Genomic DNA, 19,862 nt, shown 5'->3' on the forward strand with positions numbered 1-19,862 from the left:
TACCCAAATTGTTTTATCTTGACTCCCAGAATAGGAGATATTAAAGTAGGAAAGGACCCTAGAGCTCATTCTTCAGATGGGGAAACTGAGGCTCAGAAAGACAAATGTCTCACCCAGGACCCCACAATTCAGCCTAGCCATAACCATGCTAGTAATTTTTCTCTAGAGCAGCTAATATGGAAGTCATGGAACACTACTCATTGCCTGCTTCCAGTCATTCCCAGCCTCTTCTTCCTTGTTAGAAAATCCGCTTTCCCATGGTAGGTACCAAAAATGACATATACTTGTTTCCTAGGGATGGCCCTGCAACCCAGTTTTGGCCACCAAGATATAAAGGGAAGTCTCTGGCTGGTTTCTGAGAAAGAGTTTGCTTCTGACATAAAGTGAAATCAACTAGAGCTACCAACCCTCTGACCCCCTGTCTTCCTGTCCTTGGAGCTGAACAACAACAGCCTAAGGACAAAAAGCCAACAGCTGAGGATTGGAAGAATCAAAGCACTTGGGACCCTCATCTATGAGCCCTGAGCTAATCTTGAAACTGCCTACTTGCAGACCTTTTATAATGAGAGATTGTTTGAAGTCTTTCCTACCTACAACTTTATGTCATGTGTTCCGTTACTTGCAGCTAAGTGCACCCTGAATGGTCACTGGTTTATTTCTTTATTTTCCCTCTACCCCTCTAAGCTCTACAGGAGTAAGGAAATGACCTTTTTTTTTTTTCATTGCGTGTTCCCAATTCCTAGAACAGAGCCTGGCACAAAATCAGCCCTTAGAAATATTTGTTGAGTGAATGAATGCCCAAAAATCTTCACTGGCTCTCTAATTCTACAGAATAAAGTCCAAAGGATTAATCTGGCATTCAACGCCCTTCCTGATCTGGCCCCAATCCATCTTTCCAGCCTTATCTTTTACTTTCACACATGCTACCACTCAGGAAAACTGAATACTTCCTGTCCTCCCAAACACCCACTGAGCTTTCTGATGCAGGGCTTTGGCTCACAGAGTCTGTCTGTGGAATAGGCTCCTTCCCCTCTTCCACTTTGATACTTTTCACTCCTTCTTCAAGCTCCAGATAGATCTTCTATAGCACTTCCTCTGATACTTTTCGGGTACAAATATCTTTTCTATGTTCCCTTTTCTTCTGTGCCATTTATCACTTTTAAACATTCATGCTAATTATTATGGTGTACTCATCTCTATCAGATTATAAACTCCCCAGGGATAGAAAATTCACCCTCCCAAGAAACAAATTGAAAGCTTTGCCCCAGTGGATACCTAGTACATTTTTCTTTGTGAGTAGGAGCATAAACAATATCAAAGTGAGCCCATTTAAACAATAATTCGGACCCAGGAATTGGTGCTGACTTTCACGGAAGCAGAGGTCTGATGAATTGCAGGAGGGGAAAGAAGGAGGGCAAGAGACTTGTTGGAAGTGTCAGGAGCTAACACTGATGCTTTGTCTCCTGCCGATGATAGCAAAGTTCTTAATGGAAGATGATCCCAATCAATAGAACCAGACAGCTGATTTATATAATGGAGTCAAGCAGAAGCAGTGGTCTTCCCCTGCAGAGTGACGGAAAGGGAAAAGGCTACTAGACTAGAATAACCAAGGGACTCCACAAGTAGAGCTGCCGGTGTTCAGAAATGTGTTCCCCATCAGCAAACCACAGGAGAGCTCCCGAGAGCAGCCTCCTCGAGCCTGGATGCTGAGTGACGGTGGGGCGAGTGTCGCTGCTGGATTTTGGCCGCTGCAGCAGCTGCCACTGGGCACGCTGCGCAGTGAGGGGTCTGTCCGCGCACCGACAGCTCTCGGCTCTCAGCTCTCAGCTCTCGGTTCTCGGCTCTCCGCTCTCAGGAGCCTGGGTCTGGCTGGGAATGAGAAGTTAAAGAGAGCCAGGGCTGGGAGGCGCAAACCCCAACAAGAAATCTAGGGAGCGAAAGGAGTGCGACGGTGATCTTGAGCCAAGACATCAGGCCAAGTGGACCTGGAGGAAATGTCATCGTTGGTAAAGGAGGACTTGGAGAAGAAACTGTTCAAGCCGCTCTCGCAGAATCTGTACGAGTTTATTGAGATCGAGTTCTCGGTCCAGGACAGGTATTACCTCTGTGTGTCAGGTAATCTGTTCTTCCTGTTATCACTTCAAAATGTAAATAACTCCAAGAGGCATGGGTAGTGGAAGGACATGTTTGTATGTATTTTCCGAAATAATAACAGCACATGTATCTTCTGGTGATAGAGCTTAACTATGCCAAGTTTAGGAATTTGGATTCCACAGGATTTTATTTTCAGTGCTAAAATGGAAGACAGAAAAATAGTATCATAGTAAGAATATCTTGGTTGACTGTTCAGAATGAAACCGGGTATGTATTTTCCTGCTTTGATTATTTTGTCTCCCATCTTTTCTTTAATTCACTTGCATGGTATACAATCTTTATGTGTAAGAGCTTATTTTTAAAAAATTGAACAGAGAGCTTTCTTTATATTTTTAAATACATTGGAGAACTGAGTTATACAGCTCTATTTCCAACCAGTCTGGACAACTAGGAGATTCTCTTTTTTCATGCTAGGAAGGAAAAAAAGACCTTAGGTTTTCTTCTCAGGGCTTATTTAGGCTTCCTGGTGGTTTATTTTGAAAAAAGAAATGATCTTCTAAAAATTCTCTCTCTTCTAGGAAGTATGTTCACAGAAACAATACTTTAATCACAGAAATTAGTTCATGAAGATGGAACTTTAAGGATAAGGGGCTGCTCTACAAACTACTTAACTAAAATACAGCTTTTTCCCTCATGTTCTTAAAATTCACAAAAATTGTCCATACATGGGAATAAGCTTTTGCGCTTAATTATGATTTGCCTAACCTGCCATTTTTGTGAATTTAGACAGAAATGTTTGTGCCATTATTGAATTTAATATATAACATTCCTTTTTCCCAATCCATGCCTTTTGCTACTTCTCAGGGGCTTAGGAGGAAAGAGCTCAGAAACTCTAAGTGTTCATTGTGGACTTTCTTTTTTAAGGCACACACCTCAACATTTTCAGAAAACAACTTATTATAATTTTCTTCCTGATAATTGCCTCAGAAGGAATCTCTAAACTTGTCAAGTTGGAGTACTATAAGGGAAGTAGAACAGCCTTAAATAAAGTGCTAAGAATTTTTAAAAATTCTATCATTCCTAATAAGAACAATGTTTACTCAATAATAAGCATACTAATATTTATCTAACACTTTACCTAGCACATGTTGCTGTATATAAATACAAAGTATGAGGACTTGGCATATCAGCAAGGTAAAAAACTTAATTGGCCAGGAAAAAGAAAGAAATCAAATTATGGGAAAATGTCAAATGAAATAATTTTAGAAACTGTATTGTATCTTAACTGCAAAATCACTGTATGTTTAAGTATTTTGACTTAATATATTAAAGAAGATGTTTATTCCAACATTAATATTTAATCATTTTATTTGTATCATGATCCTCTTTATAAAGTTAATTACTCATCATGTAACATTAGTATACAAGTATTTTTAAGGAAAACTTATAAAAATAAAATAATCCAAACAATGTATATATCTAACTTACCAAATATATTTTAATTCCTTTCTCCAATCACATAAATAACTAAACTTGTCCTATCTGGTATAAAAAAAAAAAGGTCCCCTAGAATTAAACTTTTGGAAATGGATAATGTCTTTTTTTCTGCTGTCATTGAGTATCTAAGAAAGATACTGTGGGCTGGGGTTACCTGCTGTCTTTTTTCATAAATGACCTGAATCCTTTTAACAATGATCAGAAGGTCAAGGGGTTAACATTTATAATATGTGTGAAGGCAGCCTCTTTAGGGTTCAATTTTCTCATCTGGAAAATGACAAGAGTAGGTGATCACTTTCATTAGTAAAATTCAATGATTCTCTTCTGTAAGAAGTAAGGAAGAAAAAAAAAACAAGGTCCTCTCAGATGTGAAGAGAAAGCGAGATTGTGTTATTTCAGATAAAAGTTAACGTTATAAGTCATATTTATTCCTAATTTTTCATAACTCTTCTCTATACCACATCCATCAGTTGGAGAGCACTTTCCCTAAATGTAACATCTCTTTATGACCCTTTCAAATACATTTAGGCAGAGTGGTAATTTAAAATAAAGTCAGTGTGATGATTGATAGTCTTTAATCTTTGATGATTGTGCTTTACTCAGAAGATTTCTATTGATATGAATCAAACAGGTCATATCACAATTATTGAGGCAGGTAACTCTAAATTTTGAATGTTGGCCACCTTCACAGAATAGAGACTCATGATTATAATTTTCTCTTTATATCCTATAATCTAGCAGTTCTAAATTTGTAAGAATTGAAAGGCTAGACTAGCTGAATTCCATCAGACACTTTTCAAACTAAAGAAGATATGTTCAGATAAGTTAAATTTTCTACTTATCTGATCAGAATCTGTCTTTTGTAGGGGTCTCACAACCAGATGATTCTGATTTACTGTTATCTTAATATTTTACCTGATTGATGTCAAAAATCAGATGTCATAAACCCAATCTCCCTCTCTGTATTTTGCTAGGATTTACATTGAGGATTTCCTGCCACCTCAGTCTCCTCCCAAGTCAGAGTTTGCATGGTCATTTCTCCTTGGGATTAGCTTCCCCTAGCCTAGAACATCATTATCCCTGTCAGTTAAAAGCAGCATCTTCTTATAGAGGATAGAGGAGCCCTATTTTATGCAGGCACTAGAAAGGGATAAGTCACTGTGCAATGATGAGTGCAAATGAATTAAAGAAATTCTGAAGGACTTGAAACAGTATATCCAGCATTCGCTGTAATTGAATGGAAAGTAGCAGGGCATGGAAGAATGGACCCTGGGATGCTCGCAATCAGGTCTGGTATAAAACGTGACTCTACTTTGTCCACCTGCCGGCTGTGAAATTTGGGGCAAGATAATTAACCTCTCTGGCCTCAGTGTTGGCATCTCTGAAATGGAAATAATAACACCTACATATGCACATAGTGCTCTCCTATTAAATCCTAACTAGGAAAAAAAAACAAACATGATAAATTATGTTCCAAAGAAATAAAATAAAAGATAGGGTTATATTTTTTAAATGTATAGAAAAATATATTTACTGTGAAAATATGCTGAAATATTTTTGTATAAATCGTATAGACCTTAAATATTTATAATAAAAATAAAATAGACACTAGATATATATATTATATTTAATATATAATGAAAATTGAGATATTATATATTTTACAAATATAAATTATATGCATATTCAGATACAGAGTATTCTCATATTTAGAAAAACATTCTTCATCATAAATATTAATTTTAAAATAAAAGGAATTGTCTAGAATTATGAAAACTGTGTGTATAAATTATCCATACATATTACATTTTAATGTCAGAACAGAACTTCTCTGTGAACCAGGGAATCTAACCATTTTGTCAAACCATTTACAGTAAGAGTAGTAATAGTAAGAGTTAAATAAGAATAAGAATAAATTAACAAGAAAAAGAAACAAAATATTAGAGACTGGGTGCCTTATAAACAACAAATATTTATTTCTCACAGTTTTGGAAACTGGGAAGTCCCAGATCATGGCACCAGTAGATTCAGTGTCTGGTGAGGACCACTTCCTCAGAGACCACCATCTTCCTGTAACCTTACATGGTGGAAAGGGCAAGGGATTTCTCTGCAGTCGTTACATAAGGGGACTAATGCCACATCACCTCCCAGTGTCCCCACCTCCTAATACCATCACCATGGGGGTTAGGATTTCAAAAATGAATTTTTGGGGGGGAACACAAACATTCAATCTATGGTGCTCAGTATAGCCCCAAAATTGATTTTATAAAAATATTTCTAGAAAAAAATATGATTTGAAAATGTTTTTTTAATGAAATCAATACCAGCATTCTCAATGACCCCAAGACATCACCGATACATTGAAACATTTTCACTGAGGCTTCCTATCTTTGATATCTTATGGTGATTTTTTCATATTATTTCATTTCAATGATGAAAACAATTATGTAATACTAGGATTGTAAGATAGCAGTCATTTGTTTATTTAAAGCATTTCTGTGTAGCTTATTTGTGAGCTATTGTTTTTCCTCTACTCTGCAAAATTATATTGGTTCAATTAGCCAATCTTTTTTCCATTTAGTCTTATGAATTATAGTGACTATTTTACCATGATAACAGAGGCAGTTATTAATGAGTGTTTCTTTTGAAATTCAAAGTGAAAATAAATGGTTGGTGTGAAGTTAAGATTGTAATTCTGAAAATGCTAACGAAACCATTAATACTGGAGCAGGTTACTTTGAAATTCCCTGAGTCTATAGATATTACTCACTGAATCAGCATTATATGACGGCGCCTCTGATGTTACTGAAACCAACTCTCTAACACTTTGACTATATAAACACAGTTCTGTTTTAAGACAGTGTGATAAGTTTCCACTTCGCTGCTGCATTAATGTGGATATGGCCATTTAATTTCAGCTGGCAGCAGAGGGCAAGCGTGGAAATTAGGGATTGGGTCCACTCCAGCGTGAGTAGACTTCTTTGATTCTTGGCTAAAGACAATTCTTGGAGCCTCCTTGACTCCAGAGGAGGCTCCTTTTGCCAAATTAGAGTCTGCACTGTCTCTGTGCTGCATCATTGTATCAAAAGGTTGGCTTTTAAAGTGTGCTTGTTTCCTTAGTTTGGTGTTCATGGGACAGTAGCCATTAATGTAAGAAAACTTGATAACTGGTAGGTCCTACCTTCTTAACATCTCCTTCCATCCTTTATAGAACTGCTCAAGAAAACTTTCTAGAATTTAAAGCTCAGCCTATTAGTTAAAATCCTTCAGCGACAACCCTCCTCCCAAGGGACCCCTCTACACACACATAGCTTTTAGGATCGCATTTGAACTCCTTAGCCTAGCATTCTAGACCCATCAGAAACTACCTCCTGCCTTACCTGGTTCCTACCACCTATCCACCCTCACATTTCATGCTAACAATACCTAATACCTATCATGACTCAAAAGGGTCAAGTACTTCATGCTTTTGTACACACGCTGTTCCAGAACTCCTTCTTCTCCTTTCTTTATTCTGCTAACTCTCACTGCCCTTTACAACTCAGATTACCCTCTTCAAGAAGCTCTCCCTGACCCCACCTTCTCCATTTTCCTATATTACTCTGTCTGTGCCTCCCTCATTCCCGGCACTGTGATCATGTGTGTTCTTTCTGATCCCCTACTCCCCATAATCTCAGGGAGAGCAGGAATGGTGCCTTATGGGAATTCATTGTTTTCATGCCTAGCATAGGGCTTTGTACAAAAGGGGAACTCAAATATTTATCAAATTAATGAAATGAATCGGTGGGCCTATAGGCAATCAGCTAACTATCATAACATGTAGATGAGGCAGTGGAATTTGCTTCAGATTACATTTTCATATAGTATCCAGTTATTTCTCCCCATATCCATCCTCTCCCACACCCTAAGTAGTGAGTGAGACAGCGAGCCAGAACAAGAACATTGTTCTTTGGTTCTGAGGTAGAGCCTTTGTCTGAACAGACACAGCTGCCTCCTGATGGAAGGAACTGCCTCCAAGATCTTGTCCTTATTAAGTCTGACAGAATCAACTCGGCCTCCATGTCAACACGCCATCCTAATGGCTTCCATTCTAATCCTTTCCTCTTCCCAAAGCTAACATCTAGACCAGTAGAAATGGAGAAGTATACATAGGCAAAAACCCACCAATTTTTGGAGGCTCACAGACTCTGAGCCAGTTTGTTGATACTGAGTTAAGATCTTTTGTTCTGGGTCTTCTCAAGGACATGCTCTTCAATCACTCCCTTCATCCCCCAGAATACACGATCCCTCCTCTTCCAAACTCGTGGAATGTGCGATCTAAATCATAGCCTTTGATCTCCTCCTGTTTCTTTTTCTAATCCTACCTAACTCGGGAACTGGAGCACACTATGCACTCAGTATTAGCTAGTGCATGGAGGAGTCCTCTGCAAGTTGTCTTCTGCCCTCACCATTCCAGAGAAACTGTCCTCTGCAGAGAAATCAATGATATTCCCCAAGTCAGATTCAGTGCCAGGTCTGAACCTGCTTTACCCAACAAAGTGACTTCACGGGATGGTCTCCAATTTTTTAAAATCCTCCGTCCTCTTGATTTCCATAGCATCGCCTTGTTGGGCTTGTCTCTTCCTGCAGCACCTTCTCAGACTTCTCTGTTGGCACCTTTATCTTCTCTGCTCTCTCACCTCTTTCCTCTGCTCTTTTCCCTATAAACCTGGTCTTGGAAACCTGTCCACACAGAAAAATCCCAAGCCCATATTTCCACTCCTAAACTATAAGCTTCCATCTCCTTCTTTTCTGAGATCGTTTATGGACACCTTGTCTGAATGTCAAAAACTAAACTCATTATTCTGCCCAACCAGCTCACCATCCCGACTTTCCTGTTTGGGTTTCCATCCAGTGTTGTCAATGCCTCATTTGAAATCCTACTTAGATTTGCCACATCTGTTCCATTGCCCACATCCTGTGCCTAGATTACAACAACAGCCTCTTAAAACAAACAAAATAAACTACTTTACCCTTTACCACTATCCTACCTCATCTATATATTTTATCTTTAATCTTTACACCCTATGAATTTGTACAACTCTGATGTGAGCTTTACAACTTGAGCAAATGGAGATTTAATCTCTCTGGACATGAAGTAGTTTACTCAGACCACACTGTAAGAAGTGGTATCATGATTTGAATCCAAACTGTCTAAAGCCAGAGCCCACTAAGCCTCACTGCCTTTTCCAGGAATCTCCAGTCTTTCTTTCTTTTCTTCTCCAATGTATCTTGTGCATCACTGTTCCCAGAAAAATACTCCTTTAACAGGGCACCACTGTACTAGCCTCCAGTTCAAGGAGGAAAGAGACTTATTGAATATGTATAATTCTATGAGCTTTCACTGAACACCTGACAGACAGCCCTCCTCTTAGATTTGTGAACCTGCTCAGACTCCCTCCTCTAGAGAGGAGTGAAGTCACTGAGCAACTCTCAAGTTCGACTGGTTGCCTTAATTTCAGTCTCACTTGTACCTTCGGAGGGTAGTTACTCCCTTCACCAGCCCCAATTCTGGAGCCCTCACTGCCCAGGCCAGAATCCCATCCCTTTCATCAGAGGGAGGATTCGGGTATCACAGGTCCTCAGTGGTTTCTGTCCCTTTTCAAATCCAGAGGTTTTCAAAACATTTTCACAATCTTCTCAACCTAGTTAATCCTATTGCCCACCGTATCCTATCACCAACCAATCTACACAGTCCACTTGTTCTAATTCTATTGGCAAAGTTCAGCTTCTATTGTCATCCATTTCCTCATGCTGTCCTTCACCTAGAGATGCTTTCAGTATCATCCCTGCCTTCCCAAACAGGACCATTATATATCTATCTCAAATTCTATTTCTCCCATAATTCCTTCCTTAACTATTCCAATCCTCTCCATCCTCAGAAATCCTGTTGAACATATAATCTGCTGTACATTGCTTATCTAGCATTATGATTATATCTTAATGCATTGCTTTATATCTTCTTAACTGAGAGGACATGCCAAAGGGCACTTTCCAGAACCAAAAGAAAGTTCCTCAAAGACAAATTCCAGTTTCACTCTTAGAGGACAGAACCAGTTTGCAAATCTCTAAGTGACATCATCCATCTTGAAAGAAGCTTTCAGAAATTAAATTCCTACTGCAACCTCTTTATGATATACCTACATACCATTGTATAATACACCTATATACCATTATGTACCATCACTATATATTTTGTGTGACTCATGTGTGTTAGCAACAAAACCATAGATTCTAGAGGGCATGGACTATGTCTCATACTTGTATCCCCTCTGGCATCTGTAATAGCTCCATCAGGTAAATAGCAGATATTCAGTAAATATACCTTTATTAATTCATTAATAATTTTCAATCCAAGAGCTCCAATATCAAATGTTGATTCCTCTGTTGTGTTCATATGAGACCAAAGATTTTAAGTCCAGGAAATTATTTCCCTCATTTTGTTCACATCAAATAAGCAATGATTTTTCCCATGCCTTTCAAGGTATAGTACTAAAGCTTTTTGTCTTGATGGCACATTTTGAATGCTAAAATTTGGAAAAATGCTCAAGAAGTTTAAAAATCTCAAACAATACCAAACAAGTCGACAGTAGCTGCGATGCAAGCACTTCTACATCAAAAATCTCACGGCGACTTTAAAAGAAAGCATGCAGAGTAGTATTCATACGGTCACTCTTCAACACTGTGTTGCTGTGTGAGCAGAACTGTTTGCTTTCCTGACCTCACTTTCTATATTGTCATAAATTAAAATTCCAATTTGTTCTGGTAAATACTTTGGCACTGACTGCATGCCAACGCTAAGCCTCTTATTTCCTGCCATGAGTCGAACCCCATTCTCCACCACAAAGCTCATAGCTGAAAGCCCATAGCTCAGTGCACCATCCGACAGACATTACCAGGGCAGTATGTAACCACTGTTGTAGCAAAAAGTAGTTAACGTATGGAGAAAATTAGGGGGCATTGTCATGAAGGTTCAGATATATCAGGGTTCATCATTGGGGTACAGATACAATGAAGGCTCAAACTCGTTCTATGAAAAGGAGATACATAAATACCGAAAAGTATAAAAAGTATAACTTGATGAATAATTATTACCTTCTAAGAGTTTATGAAAACTAAATGTTTTTCTGCCCTCCAGTGACCAAAAATGAAGAAGTAAAAATAATCATGGTGAAACACTACAGAATAGGTTTAGATGAAAAATACGAAGTGACCAAAAAGTGGTCTTTGAACGATCTGCAGATGATTGATGGAAAAGAAGCAGATACCGTAAGTGTTATGTTTTGCAAGGGAGATGTGGAATCAATGTGCTAGAAATCTTTGTGTTCAATATCCTACTTCATATTATTCTTGGCATATACTAAGTGTTAAGATGACACATTGTTCTTAAGTGCTATGGGTTTTCCTGCTGGGTTAATCCACGGGGTTTTTTGTCCATTTTTCTGAGTTGGAGTTTGAATTTTTGTCCATTAAATTTAAAAGCATCTTTCCCAAGGGATTCTTAACAGGTTAAACACGATCTGCCAGTCAATCCTAAAACTTTATATGATGCTTCCACCACCGCCCTCTCCCCACCCCAAGTTCCTCCATTAAATTTGGGGGATTCCTTCCTCATCTTCTTGAAACTACTGCTAGTTAGCCACTTTATCCTCCAGAAAAACCAATAACTCTTGGAAATCCTACAACCTTAGAGTTGAAAGGTGGGGAGAGGGTGTATATGCCAATCTCTCCACATAACCTCTTGACAAGTGGTTTTCTCAGTCTTCCCTTGAACTTGTCCACCCATGGGGAACTCATTGTCATGTGAGGAAGTCCATTCAATTTCTGAATTGCCATACTTTATTTTTAAATTTCCTGCTATGTTTAACCAAAAATCTGCTTCACTCTAACATCCACCCATCAGTCCTGGTTTTGCCATCTGGAGCAACTTAGAAAAACTCCAATCCTTTCACATAGCAGCCTTTCCAATATTTGCAGATGATTATAATGTTCCCTCAAGTTCTCTCTTTTCTAGGTTAAATGTAACCATTTCATTCTTTAAATAACTTTCACATGAAGATCAAATAAGATAATGTGTTGGGACAATACAAATGTTAAGAGATAGTAGCATTGTTGTGATTTCTTTCCCATGACATTGCTTCAACACCCTTACTACCCTGTTTTCTCTCCCCTGGAATGCTACAGCTTTTCCAGAATTAAATACAATAATTTAGAATTAGTGTGACTAGTTTGTATTTCCTTTGATCTGAATTCTTTATTGCCATTAAACACTTACCTGAAACCTCAGGTCTTTTGTCCCTGAATTACCATTTAACCTGATCTGCCATAGCCTCTACTTACATAGCATAAAATTTAAATTAGGGCTCTTGGTGATCTGGCTCCTTTATTTCTGGTCATTCCCCCTTAAACAGTATACATCCACAGTGCTGAACTACTGACTCTTGAGGTTTAAAATGCCCAGTCACCTCCATCTCTCACCCCCCTCCCAGATTCCCTATTGGGTAAAGTCCTACTCGTGTTTCCCTTTTCCGAAACCCCCATTGCATTGTGGATGTAAGTTACAGACATAATTCCAGAAACTGCAATTGTTGGCTTACTCTCTCTCTCCTCTGGATGGAAACCTCTTAAAAAACTGAGACCATGACTTTTGATCTTTTATCGTAGCCTTCTGCCTTATAGATATTAAGCATTCAATAAGTATTTGTGTTTTTGTTGGATCAATTAGAATTTAGGCTTATTTATTCTTTTTTTATTATTATGTTCGATTAGCCAACATATAGTGCATCATTAGTTTTCGATGTAGTGTTCAACGATTCATTAGTTGCAGATAACATCCAGTGCTCATCACCACACATGCCCTCCTTAATGTCCATCACCCGGTTACCCCATCCCCACCCCCTCCCTTCTGTAACCCTCAGTTTGGTTCCCGGAGTCCAAAGTCTCTCATGGTTTGTCTCCCTCTGATGTCTTCCCATTCAGTTTTCCCTCCCTTCCTCTGTGGTCCTCTGCTCTATTCCTTATGTTCCACATACGAGTGAAACCATATGATAATTGTCTTTCTCTGTTTGACTTATTTCACTTAGCATAATCCCCTCCAGTTCCCATCCATGTCGATGCATTTATTCTTAATCTTAGTGAATACCATATTCTTAGTTTAGCCTATTATTCCCACCTATCAAATCTTTTTTTTAAAGATTTTATTTATTTATTTGACAGAGAGAGACACAGCGAGAGATGGAACACAAGCAGGGGGAGTGGGATGGGGAGAAGCAGGCTTCCCGTGGAGCAGGGAGCCCAATGCGGGTCCTTGGGATCATGGCCTGAGCCGAAGGCAGACGCTTAACGACTAAGCCACCCAGGCATCCCTATCAAATCATTTAATACTTGATTTTTTAATATTCATTGTGTTATGATGCAGATTTAATGAGCACAACATATAGGACTTGATTCAAGTCAATAATAAAAATGATGAAGCAAGCAGAGCTAAGCGCCATCTGGGTAACCTCTAGGTAATTGATTGGTTACTATTACCACCACTTGTAATACTGATCCCTGCTACCATCTCACACTCAGTAAACTCTTATCAGACGCCAGGAACCACATGAAGCTCTTTTCATATATATTTCACATAATCATCACAAACCTTATAGAATTAGATTCTGTTATTACTTCCAATTCACAAATGAGGAAAACGAAACTCAAAGAGATTAATTGACTTCCCCAAGGTTAGAAAGCTATTCAGTAGTGGAACTAGACTTTGCCCAGAAACCTATTAATTTGCCTTCTTTGTACTGCTTGTTTAACATCTCTACAAATTCATATATTCATTCATTCATTCAGAATTTGTGGTATACCAGGTTCTACTAGGCTCTTAAGATACGGTGGTGGAATAGACAGACGTAAGCATTTAATCCTACCTGACTGACTTATTTACTTAATTACCTAGTCTGAATACCTGTATTTTGCCCTTATGATCTTTACTGAAATCAATATATGCTATCTGCTATTATCTTGACATTACCTAGGAATCAATCCTATTTTAAAAATTTGGTACGTTTGGCATGACTTCTTGGTGAAAGCATGCTGGATTTCATTGCTTTTTTTCCCTGAGTATTCACATAGCATTTTTCTGATAATATATTCAACCTAAAAGTTCAACACTTAGGAAATAGTTATTATTGCATATCAATATGGTGGAATGTTACATGTCATTAAAAATCATGTTTCCACAAGAATGACTCAGAACTCAATTGTTCACTACTTAACAAGTTTTTTAAAAGTCAGCCAAATACAAAATTTTTCTACTGTTATCTCATTTTGCATACTTAGAATATTTCATATTATTGAAAACTGAAATCTGAACCTTAAATTCAAATACAAAAAATACATATAGGTATATGTATTTATGCATGTACATCTATGTATGAAAGAAAGCAGTATTTTAACAACAATTATCTCTGTGTGATAGGATTACATATTTTTAAACTATTATTTCTTCCTTATACTTCTATGTAATTGTCAAAATTTCTATACTGCATTGAATTTTATCAGAAATCAATCTCAAGGTGCTCCTGGGTGGTTCAGTTGGTTAAGCCTCTGACTCTTGATTTCAGCTCAGGTCATGATCTCGGGGTGTGAGATCGAGCCCTGTGTCAGGCTCTGCACTGAGTGTGGACCTGCTTAAGATTCTCTCCCTCTCCCTCTGCCCCTCTCCAGCCCCCACTTGTGCACTGTCTTTCACTCTCTCCACTCTCTCTCTCTAAAAAGAAAAAAGAATCTTACTGTGCTATTTAATAAATAAAAGAAATATTTTTAAAAAAATCAGTGTCAAGTTCACTAATCTAGTTTCAGGAATTAACCATGTCTGCCTCTTTTTTGGCCCATTTTTCTTTTCTTATTTTTCTCTCAGGTTCTCAAATATTACTGATGTCCATAATGATTTCCCACAAGCTTGGTCAGTGGCTGGGGCTGTATTCAGCAAGCCTGTCAGCTTAGATTCCCCTGAAGCAGCTCACCATGCTCTATTTTCTCCTCACTTTCCTGGCCTTAATTCCATCCCAACCTTGTTGCTTCTTCCCTTTCCTGTTGAAAAGCATCATCTTTTATAGTGATCTAGATACAAAAGAGAAATTGAGTATTTCTAATTTTCTCATCACTTTAGGATCCAAAAATACTAAACTGCCAGAAAAAAAAAAACCTATAATATTCAAAGAGCAGTTCTTTTTAAAGATTTATTTCCTGTGGATGAAACAAAAATATCCCAGTTGTTCTGGGAGTTTCTATGTCTCCTCTCTCTTGGAATTGAATCCTCAGAAGTCAGCATCTATTATATTTTTCTCAATAAAAACAATATGGTTTTAAAAAGAACAATTCTGAGCCAGAGAGTTGTCAACTTTAAAATGGAATGGAATTGAAATTGAAGTCAATCTATAAAGCAGAAATCAAAAGGACTGGGGTTTTGGAGAGTGATGTGGTTTGTATATCAGGAGGGCAGACGGTGTAGCAAAACATTAGGCTGGGTTGATTGAGATCTTTGTTCTTATCCTGGCTCTGCCAACAACTACGTGTGTGACCAGGGCTCTACCTCTCTGGAAACTATTATCCCAGACATAAACAAGAGGTCACTGAGTGATCCGTGAGACCCCCTTCTAGCTCTAGGATTCTCTGGAAAGAAAGAACGAAAGAAGGGAGAGGGAGAGAAAGAAGAGGAAGGAGGCACTTGTATTCTATGTGCATGCCTGCTCAGGCTTCAATTATTAGGCTAAAGTAGAAAAGTAATCCTCTGTGAGTATCTCAAAGGCATAACGGATATTATCTACAGGATAAGGAGCCAATGTTTTAGTGAGAAAACTATATAAAGAGCATGATTAGCATATGGTGATAGAATGGGTGTGAGAGATTTCCTACAGAAGTGTCTTTCAAGCTGCAATTATGACAGCCAGCAAAAATTTTGCAAGGTGTGGCTCAAGGGAACATTGAATTTAAAATCACATCACTTTTGAATCATGGAACACTACATCAAAAACTAATGATGTAATGTATGGTGATTAACATAACATAATAAAATAAAAAAATAAAAATAAATAAAATAAATCACATCACTTTTGTACATTCTTGTTTGAAAGCATTGTTGTTGGTTTTTTTTAATTTACTGGCATGAAGCAAGGCAGTATTCACACCAAGATCACAATCTTTGGGGGCAGATTTGGGGAAAAAGAGCTATTATTCATTAAACTCTACCCTTGCAGTTTTTAAAATGAATCTCATGTAAATTTCATAGCAACCATATCTAAAATGAGGAGAAGAGTGAAGGTCAGATCAGATAAGTACCTTGCCCATGGTTACATCAGAGATTCAAAATGGTTATCTAACTTCAAAACTCATGTTCTTTTTCCTGCATCCTGCAAGAATTTTCCTATTTAAAAGAGAAATTGCAAATGTATAGCTGTTTCTTTATAATGTTTACACACTACCTGGTAACAAATTATTAATAGTCTGGTTTGGTCTCTCTCCACCTCCTTGTCATTTAGAGCAACGTTTACCTCCACCTCTCTTTTTATAGGACTACTTCTGATCAGTCAACACACATTTGTTGAGAACTTAGTAGTTGCAAGGGATAAGCACTAGGAACACAGAGATAAATAATTCAAAACCTCTGCCCTCAAAAAGACTTAGGGGTTAGACAGTTAATGAATGTGGAAGCATTTTGTGAACTGAAAAGCATTTTATAAATGCAAAGCATTGTTGTTACTGCTCCTAGTAACAACAATTATTATTATTTTAACATATAGGACCTAGATGAGGTTTGATGTCCACTTTTCCTCAAAACACCTCTGCTAGAAATATAGCAACAGCCTAGAGCAATCAATAGAGGCAGTCTTAAGTAATTTGACAATTTCAGTCAAATGATTTAATGATCCCAGCTGTTAACTTCAAAGGTAATTCCTTGCTATTAACTTCAAAGTCAGCAAGCTGGTGATCTGTAGCATGCTAAATGCTAATCTCACCATCTTGTATTTCCCCCTTCTACCATTGGAGTAGCACAAGGGACCAACCTCCTAATAAAGAAAAGGAGAAATCTTTTCTCCCCTCCAGAACAGGGGTTTATTTCTCTTTTTCCATCCCAACTTATCCTCTCAAACTCACTACTGTGGGAAAACTTGATAACTGTGCATCCTGAGACATGTTTTGTTTGAATAATTGAAAAACCACAGAGGCTTCCAAAATAATCTTCTGTATTATTGTTCTCTTTAGAAGCAATATATTTAAAGCAGATAGCTTTGGAAAGCTCATTTGTAGGTTTTAGAAATATGTTTGATACTGATACTTTACAATCAATAAGCATATGTAAGAGAATATGAGAGAATCCCCAGGAAATCTAGCTACTTTCCTGGCTACAAGCAAAATCATGTCTCTCTTTTTCTTCTAGGACAATCCATTTTTTGATCTGCATTTCAAGAAAGTGTACAGTTTGGAAGCGTACAGTTGTGCTTCTAAATATGCCTTTGCTCGAACTGTAAATAAGCTGAATCATGCATACCTTAAAAAGGACTTACGGATTGTGAACTTTGATTCTACTTACATTAATGATGATTCCATTTGGTCCTCCAACAACAAGGATTGCTTGGTTCTTATGAGAATATGCTTTTATGCTTTCAATCTAGTGTGCTTATCCCTGTGTCCTCTGCCACTCTGAGGATGTATACCATGTTCCTCCACCAGTGTTCTATGAAGATGGTTCCCTAGGTAAATACCGATAATCATGATTTTGTCTTTCCCCTTCATCAGTGACTATGATTTATATGAAAATGAAGTGATGCTTTGTGATTTGCCATGAAATGTGTTCTAATGCAATCATTCAACATTTGGGACTTTTGCTTGTGCACTGCTTGGTAACTTTGAAGGACCTGGATGGTTTTGCCTCATTTGTATTCTACTAAAAAGTATCAAGAAGTATCTTGAAAGGCCTAACTAAATGGAAAGACAACCATGTTCATGGATAAGAATTAATTTTGTCAAGATGTCTGTACTACCCAAAGCAATCTACAGATTCAATGCAATCTCTATTAAAATCAACATTTTTAGCAGAAATGGAAAAGTCGATCCTCAAAATCATATGGATTTGCAAAGGGGCCTGAATAGCCAAACAATCTTGAAACAGAAGTCCAAAGCTGAAGGACTCACATCTCCCAATTTCAAAACTTACTACAAAACTACAGTAATCAAAACAGTGTGGTACTGGCATAAGGATAGCCATATAGACCGGTGGGATAGAATTGAGAGTTCAGAAATAAATCCAAACATCTATGATCAGCAGGTTTTTGACAAGGGTGCCAAATACATTCAAAGAGGAAAGAATAATCTCTTCACCAAATGGTGCTGCGACAGCTGGATATCCCCAAGCAAAGGAATGAAGCCCCTGTCTTACACCATATACAAAAATCAACTTAAAATGGGTTAAAGACTTAAATATAAGACCTGACACCATAAAATTACTACAAGAAAATATAGTGGTAAATCATCAGGACCTTGGATTTGGCAATGGATTCTTATGAAGTCAAAAGTATGAGCAACAAAAGAAAAAATAGATTGGACTTCATCAACACTGCTTTTGTATCAAAGGACATTATCAAGAAAGTGAAAAACAAACCTACAGAGTGGGAGAAAATATTTGCAAGTCATATACCTGTTAAGAGTTTAATACCCAGAATATATAAATAACTCCTACAACTCAGTATCAAAAAAGACAAACAACCCAATTAAAAAATGACTCAAATAGACATTTTTCCAAAGAAGATATACAATAAGCACAAGAAAAGATACTCAACATCTTTAGTCACAAGGAAATACAAGTTAAAGCCACAATGAGATACTACTTCACACCTCCTAGGATGGCTTTAAAAACAAAAACAAAACCAGAAAATAACAAGTATTATCCAAGATGTGGAGGATTGGAACCCTTATATGTTGTTGGTGGGAATGGAAAATGGCACAGTCACTGTAGAAAACAGTTTCACGTTTCTTCAAAAAGCTAAACACCAAATGACCCAGAAATTCCACTCCTACGTATATACTCAAAGGAATTGAAAGCAGGGGTTTGAATAGATGTTTGCACAGCAATGTTCTTTGCAGCATTATTCACAAAAGTCAAAAGATGGAAACACCTCAGGTATCCATAAACAGATGAATGGAGACACTAAATGCAGTTATCCATACAGTGGAATATTTTCCTGCTGTAAAAAGCAATGATGTTCTGATACATACTACAATATGGATGAATGTTGAAAATATGCTAAGTGAAATATCAGACACAAAAGAACAAATATTGTATGATTCTACTTACATGAAATATCTAGAATAGGCAAATTCAGAAACAGAAAGTAGGTAAGAGGTTATCAGGGACTGGAAGGAGGCAAAAATGGGGAGTTTGCTGCTAAATGGTTACAGAGTTTCTGTTTGGGATGAAGAAAAAGGTTTGAAATAGATGGTGGTCATGGCTGTACAACACTGAGCATGTAATTAATACTGCTAAATTGTACATTTACAAGATGGTCAGAAAGGTAAATTTAATGTTATTTATATTTTACCATGAATAAAAAAGTAATAATGTAATATGCTAAAAGTCACTGAATTGTATACTTTATTTTTATTTTTTTAAAGATTTTATTTATTTGAGGGAGAAAGAGAGTGAGAGAGAGAGAGAGAGCCCAAGAGGGGGTAGGGTCAGAGGGAGAAGCAGACTCCCTGCCGAGCAGGGAGCCCAATGTGGGACTCAATCCCGGGACTCCGGGATTATGACCTGAGCCGAAGGCAGTCGCTTAACCAACTGAGCCACCCAGGTGCCCCTGAATTATATAGTTTAAATGAGTGAATTGTATGGTATGTAAATTAAATCTCAATAAAGCTGTTTAAAAAAAGGACTATGTTTAGTCTATTAAAAGTCTACTAGAAGAAAACATGAGTGAATTTTTATTTTATAAACCGAGACTGAGAAAAACTGCTAGCTATCACTCAAATCCAGAAATAATAAAGAAAAAAGTGATTAACTACATAAATATAAGAAGGCTTTGCATGAAAAAATGCTATTAATAATCAACTAACAAATGACAAATTTGGGAAAAATGCAAATTATAATAATATACTAATATTTTTCATAAATGAAATTCTCCTACACTTGAAGGGTTAAAAAGACCAACAATGCAAGGGCACTTGGGTGACTCAGTTGGTTCAGC

General features: G+C 37.5%; 1 protein-coding gene across 1 annotated transcript; it reads left to right on the top strand.

Moving 5' to 3' along the window:
- The first annotated feature begins 1,791 nt into the window (after positions 1–1,791).
- EXOC1L (exocyst complex component 1 like) lies at positions 1,792–19,368 on the top strand. The gene is made up of 3 exons (XM_025887211.2): positions 1,792–2,115; positions 10,769–10,899; positions 17,060–19,368. The coding sequence occupies exons 1-3, from the start codon at positions 1,995–1,997 to the stop codon at positions 17,324–17,326; spliced, it is 519 nt and encodes a 172-aa protein (XP_025742996.1). The 5' UTR covers positions 1,792–1,994; the 3' UTR covers positions 17,327–19,368.
- Positions 19,369–19,862: the final 494 nt, after the last annotated feature.

This window comes from Callorhinus ursinus, unplaced genomic scaffold, assembly GCF_003265705.2.
Source record: "Callorhinus ursinus isolate GAN/ISIS: 27379988/994484 unplaced genomic scaffold, GSC_fseal_2.0 scaffold4, whole genome shotgun sequence".
Taxonomy (NCBI): Eukaryota; Metazoa; Chordata; class Mammalia; order Carnivora; family Otariidae; genus Callorhinus; species Callorhinus ursinus.

Excerpts from the sequence above, each read along its gene's own strand:
- EXOC1L (XM_025887211.2), top strand. The coding sequence starts at position 1,995 with ATGTCATCGTTGGTAAAGGAGGACTTGGAGAAGAAACTGTTCAAGCCG. Across the intron at positions 2,116-10,768 it reads GTATTACCTCTGTGTGTCAG|TGACCAAAAATGAAGAAGTA; the intron begins GTAATCTGTTCT and ends TCTGCCCTCCAG. Across the intron at positions 10,900-17,059 it reads ATGGAAAAGAAGCAGATACC|GACAATCCATTTTTTGATCT; the intron begins GTAAGTGTTATG and ends TTTTTCTTCTAG.